Genomic DNA, 12,384 nt, shown 5'->3' with positions numbered 1-12,384 from the left:
CAAAGTATGAGATACTTTCGAACATAATTATTAGTCCCAAATTTTGGTTGATACATCTCTCCAAGAAAAAAATTCAAAGAATATGATAATGATTGGTATTATCTAAAAAAACTGTCAACAAGTAGGGGTACTCTTCTTAGTCCTTAAAATAATACCTGAGTTATTTATTCGTTTTAATAATAAGCGGAATTTCGGTCGACATTTACAAATCACCTTATATGACACCACTGTGACAGCAATGCTCTTGAAAAATTCGAATCAATCGTTGAGTAGTTCGTTAAATGGAATGAAAAAAAATTATCAACCAACGATCTTCCCATTCCAACCTGTTGGTAGCATCGAAAAGACTTGTTAAAGAAATTAGAGGCGAAGAAGAATAATATATGAACATCCACAGACGTTACCCAAGCCAATAACGTGCTGCTTCTAGAGGAACACATAGTTGTATCAAGTCATTTAAAAGGATCCTGTGTAACATTCTTACGCCCACGGTTTGAATGGTCAGGGTTGTCATTAAACGGGACCAAGTGCTTCTGCGGGACTCATTTAGGGCTTCATTGCCACGAAGGGAAAAGGGATCGGCATTGTATTTTATTGTTAGGAGAAGTCACTTTATACAGCACGATGAAAACGCCCTCCGGTTTTTTGTTTATTAGTTCCGATGAAAAAAACGCCTGGAACTGAGCGGGGGAAAACCCCCAACACCCAATGAAAAGCTCACTGTTTGAGTGAAAATTGATGCGACAATCGAACAACCAATAAACACGAGGAAACGGTCAAAGCGTTCTTCGACAACTGGAGAAACTGCTTTGGAACTGCGAAGAATCGACACCGTTCATATTTCAAACAGAAAAGATCCCTACTAACCATACAGGGTGTCCCAACAACTCACCATCCTAACGATGAGTCTTCAAACCCAGTATCTTCTCTTTTAATTTTTTTACAATGAATGCTACTTTTCTTCAAATACCTGCCATTTTTGGAATCTGTAACATCAATAGGGGTTTTGAGTTATAACTGAACAAATGAAATATCCTGTTCAAAAAAGTTAAGGAAGTTTAGAAACTTTGTGACCGTTCAAAAAATTGCCCATTCTTATATCTGAATGGTTTTTTCGTTCCCTGTTAGATAACTCCTTCAGTTTCACCGTTGATGTAAAATCTGACAATTTGTTGGGCAATAATGCCTACAGGTTAATTTTTTGGTTCCAGTTCGAACAGCATTTTGGAAATAATGAACCTTGAACCGAAATTGGATTGGAAGAGCAATAATCTTAATTGTGTTCCATGTTTTGTACGTCAACATCCTGAAACATCACCCTAGACTGTCAACAACGCCTTATTTTTTTTGAATAACAACGATAGCAGCTGGAATAATATGTATGAAAAACAAGTCGGTAGAGCAACAAGATAAAGTAATTATTATTTAGCGAGTCTCTAATAAACGAGTGTGAGCAATTCGAGAACTGAATAAATTCTATTGACACCACGTATGGTCAAAGGGGTGAGTCAACACAGTGAAATGCGAATACGTGGAAGGGTGAGGGGTGAAAGTTATATCACAAGTACCAGGTGGCACGCAAAATATGAATGTTGGTTCCCCCCTCTTACTCTCACCTAGCGTTTAAATTCATTGTTATGCTTCTCTCATCTTATGAACGCTTTGAAAGGTTATTATTAGTAACCGGCACAAAGAGAAATAGTACCTCACACTACATAAGAATTTATGCTGGTATTATGGAAGCGTGGGCTCACGCAACTTTTTCCCGGCTACAGTTTATCGGTTGCCCGACAAAAAAAACGAGGTTTCTCCTAATAGGAAACGTCAATATTCGCCTAATTCAAGTGACTGGTATTTAGAACTGATGAATCAGTAATCAAACCCAATAGATTAGATTATCGAAATTGACAAATTACGGAAATGCTTGGGCTGGGTAGAAATTTGTGTTTATATGCATTATTACTGATGATGTGGATGTACCAATAACAATCACTCTAATTCGTCATGTTTTAATCACTGATGCTCCAATCACTACCGATACCCTGGTTTTATCTAATGGTATCAACACCGGTCATGAACTTTTGCTTTCAGATTCGCACATTAAGTAGATAAGAAACTGCCAGAAACTTCTCATTTACAATCCATTCTGTTGAAAAATATTTAATATTTTTAATGCGACAACATTTCTGTAGAAGTTAAGATGGAAGAATTGTTTTAGGTTGAATGTACAATGTTCAATTTGAAATTGTATTACGAATTAGAGATAAATATTACCCTCAAAAATGTTTATCCATGGTAATTCTATTCTTCATATGGGTTTCCAAGCATTCATAAAAAAAATGTTTTAAAATAATGATTTTGATGTTTTTCGCTTATGTTTGAATCTAACAGATTCAACAATTATTCATAGAAAAGAAAATAAATAAGAAGTTCTAGCTGAATTTCCGAGTTGGGCCAATCAATGCATTCTCCAATATCAGGAAATACCAGCAACACTGAAAAATATCATCGAGAATTCTACCTCTTGCCAATTAAATACAAAAAAGATTGTTAGGACCTCCATGTTCCAAAGAAAAATCTACATGAAGAATTCATACAATGAAAAAAAAGGCATACATCGTTACAAAGCACATAATAAGTTATAATCCGATAAACATCACCTTTAACCGAAAAAAAAAAAATTATTTTATGCATTCGAGTTCGAGAAACATAAAATTTGAATAAAGATGAAAATTGATTCTATATCTTGAAAATCAGAATTTGTTTCATGGAATGATGGGAATTCGAATTATTTTGGCGTTGTGATTGGCAAAGATGAACACGAAAATAAAATAAAAACTCTGCATAAAAAATTTCACCACTTCTGTTGTTCTATTCGTAGAAAAAAAAATTGTCGACAGCCATAATCACACTTAACTAATGAATAGAGATTAAACTCCAAGTCTTGGTTCCTCATAATCCTGAGGATTGGGTTCATCAGCTTTCAGAAGCTTTGTCAGGCATAAGAAGCCTGCTCCTATGGACTTTAGAAGTGTACAAGGGATGTACGAGAAGTCTTTGCAGTTGTTTACGTGAGGAATATGCAGAGCGGGATTACAAGACTCCATCAGAAAGCAGCTTTGAGTCTTCCAAAATTACGATATATATTAATTCTTTAAGATTACTTGACAACACGTATAAAAGATAATATCAGGAGGTTGTAGGGAGGTCATGTAGAGAGGATGTCAGAGGAAAGACTGGCCAAATGGAGGAAAACACAAGAACCCAGTACAGGCAGACCATCAAAGCCTTAGAAACAAAGCTATCACGATGTCTAAGAAGAGAAATCCATAGCGAACAGAAAGCAGAAGACCCAGGACATAGTCCTATTGGAAAGGGAAAGAAAGAAGAAGAGAATGCGAGAGTTAAAAATGCTGGAGAGCCAATAGTGAAGAAACCACTGTATCAGTTGTGCCATACCCGTTTATTTTTCAGCCTGGTTGTGTGAAAGTGTGTCCAGGTTGGCTTGTCCAGGCAAAAACAAGAAATAACACTGCAACCAGAACTAGCTGACAATTTGGAAAAAACATAGAGCAATTCAAAGAGCAAACGTCAAGTTGTAGCACGAATAAGCTGACTAAGGATCATTTTTTCCAAGTGGTTCGAAAAGACTGGCTATGATGGTTGTATATGAGAGAGTAAGACTGCAGATCTGGCGATTCTGCCAAGTAATCACTTCCTGGAAAAGTAGTCCTGGTACAGAAAGCTTACTTTTGATGCCAAACGATCATCTTTTCATACTTGGTTAGAAAAATCTAGCAGAAACCACTTCTGATGCGCAGTTAGGTTGAACAAAATTCCGATTTGATGGGTGAGGCTTTACTTGAGCTTCTAAACATTTCCACTTTAGTCTCCGAGGTGAAGTAACTGGAGAACGTTCTTATATTCTCTCAATAGCTCGAATACCCTATGGTCTAGCCTTTCACATGATGCAGAAATGGTACAAAGGGTGCAACTTACCGTAGACACGCAGGTCAGGCTGGGCGATATGAAATCCAGTCCTCTCTGACCCTTCCCGCTGAAGCAGCTCTTGATGTTCTGCATGAACTTCCTCCTGATGGCCTTCAGCGAGTAGACGCATAACGCCGACAGGTCTGACGGCTTATTGGAATTGGCTGGCTCGCTCTCGCTGAACACGGCGAACAGCACGTCGTCCTGAGCCGTTATGCCCAGATCTGAGGCGAGGTCCGAGCCTGCTTTACCCACGTACGCAGCCTGTACAAGGTTGTACTTCCGTCCACCTTGGGCCTCACTAATACAATCGATAGGTATCTCCGTGTACGAGTAGTAGTTCTCGTCGTCGTGGCACACACGCACTAACTTGCTGATGAATTGACTGGACGTGGTGTGCTTCATCTGGGTGGTCAGGAAGTAGCTGAAGCCCTCGGAGGCGAAACCGTAGACGTAGGTGATCGGATACCTTTCTCTGGCCAATGAATTGACGAACATTCTAGTGCCAGTCGTGACGGCAGTTTGGGCAATCGCGAACATACGGTCTTTCTCCAAGGAGCGACTGCTTACGGCCGGTACCTCCGATCTATAAGGCGATCCTAAGGTGAAGGTGACACCGACGTACATCACCTGGGTAACTGGAGGATTCGGGGGGCCTGGAGCTATGAAAGCAACCGTGGAAGCTGTGGCGTTGTTGGCGACCACTGCCTCGCGTACCTCTTGCACGCCATCGGATATGTTGTGTAGATTCCTCACGGAGCATATGCCCTGGAACAAACTGCCGCACGATATGAGCCTGGACGTCGTGTAATCGATGACCAAGGCCTTATTGACATTGTCCGTCATCTGCTTGTTGACAGTTGACGTGCACTCGAGTACCGAACATTCGTCGGCGTCCAGTTCTGGACCGGTACGCACCGTTGTCACCAGATCCAATTCGGGCGATAGCTGATAGAGCTTGTTCACTGCGCCGATGTATACGCGACCTGTGTTCTTATCGATGACGAGGTGATTGAAGAGCTGGACAGATTGATCGCTGTAGGTTTTCACTATGTCCCTGCTGGAAGCTGCCGCCGATGTTGATTTCAATTGAGTGGCGGCCAAGACCGCCACCAAAACGATTAGGATTAGCGGCCGCTTCATAGCAGCACCGGGTTGACAGTCTTTCAAGCCATTACTTCTGAAAAGAAAAAAAAATCTTTATACATATCCAAAAGTTTGAGATTCAAGAACATAATTTGTGCACTAGGGTTTTCGGGAAGGAAGGGTTCTTCAGCAAGGGTTTCATTTCATTCTACAGAGGAAGGTTTGCCATTTCCTGTGGAAAATGTTATCTTCTCTTTCTCTTTGAATTCAAGAGATGAAAAGAGGTCCATAGGTGTTAAATCTTATCATGATCTTCCACCCAATTGTAGATTGTTTGAATGGACCTTCAAGGTCCGTTGTGCCCCATCTACTATGCTAGCTATCCATCTACAGCTAGCGCTGCATTTAGAAGGTTCTAATGAACTTCAGTATCTAGGAAGGCTTCAAGGAAGTTACTTCCTGGCTTCTGGTACCTCTGGCTAAGAATTCTGGAGTCTTTCCCTTCTCCTCATTAGCAGCTTTCTGAGGAGACACTACCTTGTAAGGAAGTGTAGCCTATGATACCCTTAGATCTCGTAATATTGATGCTCCGAAGGAAGCTTTTGGGATAAACCTGCCCTCAAAGATTGCGCAAGAGTTATTTTTCTTCTGGTTCCTTTTTCCCACTTTTTCTTGTAGATGTATTGTCAGAATCAGAAAGGTTTCGAGCCAATAGAAGGCGTTCAAGCTTCAAAACTGGCCAATGGGTTTCACTATTCTTTTCCCTTGATTCATGAGAGTGACAGGGAAACCAGACTAAACCTTGTTATTAAACTGTACCATCTTTGAATCGATGGAAAAATTTGAATCATTTCGAAAAGTAAATTAGGAGGTAAATTTGGTACATTTATATCGTTCAACTAGCTCTCTGGAACCAGCTGAAATGGTGGATTTCAAAGCAATTTTTCTTTCTTCCTACGCGAAATGATCAATTTTTAATGGTAACCATGAAAATTCGGAGTCTATAGCGCAATTTCACAGGAGAACGAACGAATCAATTATAGATAAGTTTTGGCATCAGGGAATAACTCGATATAAAGTTTTAATTTTATTTTACATACTTCTTATCGATAGGCATGTTGGAATTATCATTGAAATTTATGTAATATGTATTATATATCATTTTTCAATACATTCAATTATCAACTGACCCAATCAACGAGCAAAAAATAAGATAATTTTGAGAGCTAAGGTCATTATTTCTTGGTGAAATAAACTAGATATGCTTTCCTCAGTAGTTTCGAGTAACACGAACCAACATGTGTCATCCAAATTTTAGGAGCATCCCTATCCACCGTTATTAATGACTTTATTTGACAGATGCAGAAACATGTAAGGGAAACTTAAAATCCCCACCGTTAAATAAATAGGCCCCAAACCGTCATATTCTCATGTTGGGATAATTTGTGCCTAAAGCTTTCACCGTATTTCGAGTAAAGAAAGCTGGACTAAAATACATAGTGTCCCAGCTAAAACAGGCCACCCTTTAATACAAGTCACATGTCGTGCATGTTTTTATACTTCAACAAACGTCCTTCCAGTACTCCACTTGTTTGGAGGTTTTAATTGAGGAATTAAACAATAAAAATCATATAAGTGTTAGTCACTTTGGTTAATACTTCATACTTTCCACAACTAAACGAGAATCTACTCTTCCTCTAGGGGTTTATCATGGGAAATTGTTAGCTCAGAAAGCAAGAGAAAATGAGGGAGGTTTAAAACACTTCTGAGCAAGATGAACAATTCGGAGTCAACGAAAGGAATACTTGAACAAATTGAACAAAGAAAAATATATTTTGAAGCCATCTGAGGCTCATCTGAACTTAGTAAGTGGTTGTGGAGCTTCAGTCAAGAAAATCTGGAATAAGGGTATATAATAGACCATAAGGTCGAAGGGGATCATCACACGTGCTATCAATCTTACAGAGACCTCGTAAAGCGGTGAAATAAATGGATGGTCGAAAAAGATGTAAGCATTACTGGAATCAATTGGTCTATTATAGCAGCGAAGACCTAATCAAACAAGCAAAAATCATTTACTATAAATATATCATTATGATACTTCGTCAAGTTGGAAAATGTTCGAACTGTGTACAACAAAGGAATATTCATAACGGGCCGAACATTATCTTGAATTCTAAATGATAACGCGAGCTATAATGATCGAAAAAGCAATTCCGAACCGTTGTTGTTTCTACGTGAATCACAAAGAAAACAAAATTAAATTTCATGGATGTAATAATCATAAACTGCAAATACGTGAGGAACCTTATTATGATATTACACAGACGGCTTCGTCTGTATCGAACTTGACAGAAGGGGAATAGTATTATACGAAATTTCTAGGTCACAAAATTAGAATATTATTATTAATGATGCCGATACAGAACGTAAGGACATGGCGCCAATAAAACAAAAAAGTTCTAAATCAAATATGGTAATTATCCTACATATAATCTTCCTGAAATGGAAAGTGAATAATGAGACTCCTAGCGATACAAGAACTGGTTTTTACTCTTCCACATAAAATCAAAACTGAAGATTATTATTCATGAATAATTTCATGAAAATTCGACGATTATGCAAACATTCTGGAGCAGATTAAAACGATATCTATTAATAATAAAACAATTATACAGTGTTAAGCATTCGCAATTCTCTCCAAAACTTCTGCAATAGAAATATTATATTTTCAACTGATTACAGAAAAACCCTACAGCAACTGACGTGAACTCAGGAATTATTGAGCGCTTGTTCAAATTCATAACCAATTACTGAACTCCTCCAACACCTCGTGGCCCCAAGAAAAAAATTTACAAGGTGTAAATGAAATGAAATGAAAAATATAAAACAGTGTGGGTCTTTCATATGATTTCTTTGAGCAGCCCCTGCTTGATACAGCCCCCTAAAGATGGCAACTAAAAATGACAAGGCAATGAAAAATGTTCAGTGGTGTTCCCTTACAATGTCACCACGATATCCTTCTACTAATTATATTCAACCCATATTGCTAAATTCTTCCTTTTCTAAGAAACCGTTATTTTCAGCAAGAAATGAAACAGACTCAAAAATTAATATTTTAATAGTAGAGAAAAAAGTTTCATGCGAAAAAATATTTGCCTCATCGCTCTCTAAGAAAAAATTGAGAATTTCATTTCACGTGACATCTTATGGAGCTGTATCTAATCAGAGGGTGCTCAAAAAAATTATATGAAGGACATACACTGTTTTTTTGGACAGAAACCCTGTATAACTCTCCACTATTCCCAAAGATGCGGATTCTATCAAGTTGAATATTATTTCAATAAATACATCCAATGATGTAAATTGAAGTTTTAAAAGTTCGTGCGAAATTAAAGTTATCTGGATGCTCACGAAATCTTGTTTCGATACCTAAAAACTACTCATCGAGTTTGAGTTCTACTGAAAAAGTGATATTTTTATTATTTCATCAACATCCACATGAAAATAAATGAAATTAACATTTTTAACCTTTGAAAAGTACGAAGTTCGAATAAAATACAATTTTCTTCGTCGGCAACCGAATAATAATAATTGTTTATTGTGTACTCAATCAATTAATCGTTGGAAGTACGATTACTATACAGGCTGGGTTTTAAAAAAATAGCCATTGGCATATCTCCGAAGTTATAAGAGGTAAGAAATATATTTAAAAACGTTCCAATAGTATAGCGAGAGAACAATAATGGCACCATTGGCACCTTTAGGTATTCACCCCGATCAACCCTCTGAGCTCCAACCACCCCAAACGGAGAAATTCTGAAGGCAACCCCCTACTTGTGATACATCAATTAAGAGCTCGTAAAGAATACTTCACAATGATAAAAAGCAAAGCTGAGAAAATATTGGATATTTTGGTAAAATTTTAAATGATTACCACTCCATTCGTCAGCTATCTAAATGTATTTAAGCTTTAAACAGTTAGTAGGTCCATGTTTCAATTCATAATCGTGTCTGATGAATAGTTTTTGATTTATTGTCACAAACAATGGTTTTCATTTAAATTTTCATTGAAATAACCGCGAATAGCTTTCAAATAGTGAATCACAAGTAGGGGGGTGTGTTTATGATCCTTATTTTGGGTGTTTTTTGATACATTTCATAACGTGGGAGTCATTTTTGTAAACCCACCCTGCATTTCGATGATTAATCGTGATTTTCGCTGAATGCACAGCCCAGTTTCGAAGGGCAAAGCAGACCGTGTGAAAAGCACACAAACCGAGAGGAATTCCACGAAAGAAGCAAGGAATTTCGTCTCGTGAAAGTTAAATGACACCCAGACACTAATTGAATCACTCTCTCAACCATCCGGTTCAAAAAACTTTCTTACCGAACTCGGAAATATTTCCAATGGGACTGCGGTCATGTCGTTGGCTAGAGCATTATTTCTGTCGATGACTCTACCATATGGTCATTACCTTCCGTAAAAGTTAAATAACGACCATGTAGGTGTATCCTTGGTCGAAACACAGTTAAGGACGTGGTTTCTCATTGTGAATTCCACGGCAACGAGAGCCCATAGTTCTCGCGCCGTCAACAGTAGCAAAGCCAGAGGGTACAAGAAGGATGACTCAAGGTCTTAGCGAGATCAATTACCGAACATCATCCAGATTCCAAACTGCCAACTCTATGCCGTACAAAGAACAAAACGAATAATTAAAGATGTGAATCACCGTCTCGGTTCCGTATTGAGAGACTTATTCCTTTGTGGAACAGATAAACGTCATCGTTCTCAAACGTTGAAAATGAAATTAATGCAAATGGCAAATTTCACTTTTGATTGTATTCAAATCGGGCATAAGGAAAGACAATCTGAAAGGAACTAACATTTACCTCTTGCAATCCGATCCCTATTGTAACATTTCAATTCATTCATTATCGATAAAAATTCGCATTTTGTAGATTATGAAAATAGAATTCAAAAACAATATCGAGGTAGCCTTTGTCTAAAACATGCAGACAAATTTCTACTTCAAAACAACTTAATAAAAATAAACGAATTACCCGAGGAATTATCCTACTGAAAAAAATTCAGCAGTTTGAATATTCCTAAAAAGTGACCGAAGCATCAGATGTACTTTTTTGAATACCGAGATTTGATGAAATCATAACTGTAACAACAACTTCCCAGAACGTACACTATTCTCAGAAAGGAATTGTTTTGTTAAATTAATTGTTATCATATTATTGTTTGGACTTGCTTGTATTTAAAGGTCATTTAATACGAATAAATAATAATTCTCAAACATTTTTCAATATCTCTTTTGGAAAATTGTATAATTTTATCAAATTCATTCAACCGTTCCATACACTGCAGATATGAAGTTAATTTTGCTTGAATTTCTTCTAGGAATATATCTAAATTATGGTACTCAATGCTCCTAATGAGTTGAAAAACAAGACATAAACAATTTCATTCGATCAACTTTGATGTAGAAAAAAAAATACAGCAGCAACCGATAGCAGTTGCATGAACCGAAATGATAAATGTCTAGACTCAACTCTTTTGATTACTAAAACCCTCTATTTTATTTCATTCGGCATATATATGATAGTCCATAAGAGACTAATTGCTGAAACGAAAATATACCTAACATTCTTTATAAAATATTAAGTAGCTTTCTTCTGACACAAGAAAGGAGAATTAGTGTATTGTTCTTCTCAATATGAAAAAACTAATCTATATCTCATTCTTCATCCAATTCATAAATTTGATGATAGCTTCTTCGAGGCCAGCTCACTGAACAATTGTAGAAATTTTAGTGGGTGTAAACTGATTATCACTTCCACTCATAAATAATATTTTTGTAACCCACCAGTTTTCACAGGAAGCTATTAGACTTATGACTCAATCCAAGCAATGCAAATTATCCTGTCATATCATTCTTGATAATGAATATCTTCTCGACTAAGTGATTGGGGAAATAAGCTCAGGGTTTCGAATTCAGACGTATATGTGATAAAATTTCTATAGTAGACTTTCATAGTAAAACGAGTAGTTAAAATATGAAGAGCATCAATGGAATAACACATACGATAGGAAGATAAATCAGAGGGATACTTAATTCTACATTCTAATGGACATTTCTAGTGTCTGTAACAATCATTCGTGAATTTTGAGTTAGAAATGCAGGCCAATAAGGGATTAATTCAGCATGAATCATAAGAGCAACTAAGGAAATAGTATATTCATGAATTAATTGAGAAACCTCATTGGAAATGGACAGAATTTTCCACTCTTACTCAATTGAAGTAATGAAGAATAAAAATTTGTTTCTGACAGCACAACCTTACGTTGAGATATTGAAAATTGTTACTTTTACAGGTAAAATGCCTAATAATCAATGCATATTTCGCAATAAATGGCGAGTGCCGCTATTCATGAATGAAGAACAAGTAGAAAAATGAGCTATATTCGTCACACAGCATGAATAAATGAATTATTATTAACACAAAACCTTGAATCAATGTTGAAGGGTTCTTGTCTGGCAATGTTCAACTTAGGGCAACGTGATGGATATCATTTATGTGGATTTTATTTTCATAGATTCCTTGTTCATTGAAATGAGCTCTAAACATCCAAAATGATTCATCAAGGTTCGATTCTGGGTAGGTAAAGTTGAAGTGCACATATCATGTTCTCATAGGAATTTCACTGAAAATAGTACCTGCATTATATTTTGTGAATAAGATGTTATAAACCCAGTAATAATGAACCATTCAACGTTGTAGCACTTTAAAATCCAGAGAGTTTACACATATGTCACATACAAATGCAAGTTCTTCACTCTAGGCACAGTGAGTATTCAACAACCTAAGACGATAACACTCCAACTAATAATTATTCCTGAGTTTTGAATCATATCAACACGAATCTTGATAAATTTCAGGATATTATTCCAGTATTATAACGAATTGTTTATAGTAGTCATACGAAACTTTTTCACTTTCAGCATATCAACCTCCCGCCTTGGAGACTATCAACCAACACATTCCAATCGACGGAATGACAGCTAACAAAAAGTGAAGCTTAGATCACCCCTCCCTGTTATTCTATGATTACGCATTCGCACTACTCAGGAGTATGTCTTGTCTTATTTGTACGCTCCCGTTTCAAATTGAAGATCATTTTCCCAAAATCATTTAAACAAAATCAGGTAAATTCCTTGGAAGGTTAGATTATGGGAGAATGTACGGTTTTTTCGAAAACTAAACCATACCAACCTTGATGCCGCTTCCTTACGGTAC

General features: G+C 36.9%; 1 protein-coding gene across 1 annotated transcript in view; it reads right to left on the bottom strand.

Annotated features, from left to right (window-relative positions):
- The window catches only part of LOC123322202 (plexin-A4), a 52,594-nt gene extending 40,443 nt beyond the window's left edge, over positions 1 to 12,151 (bottom strand). Inside the window, exons 1-2 of the mRNA XM_044910073.1 lie at positions 11,805 to 12,151; positions 4,000 to 5,170 (exon numbers count right to left, since the gene is read on the bottom strand). Of these exons, the coding sequence (XP_044766008.1) occupies positions 4,000 to 5,133 (1,134 nt within the window). The 5' untranslated portion in view covers positions 5,134 to 5,170; positions 11,805 to 12,151. The remainder of the gene's footprint in view (positions 1 to 3,999; positions 5,171 to 11,804) is intronic.
- Positions 12,152 to 12,384: the final 233 nt, after the last annotated feature.

Source organism: Coccinella septempunctata, chromosome X (assembly GCF_907165205.1).
Source record: "Coccinella septempunctata chromosome X, icCocSept1.1, whole genome shotgun sequence".
In the NCBI taxonomy this organism is placed as follows: Eukaryota; Metazoa; Arthropoda; class Insecta; order Coleoptera; family Coccinellidae; genus Coccinella; species Coccinella septempunctata.
This window is presented reverse-complemented; position numbering and strand designations above follow the sequence as displayed.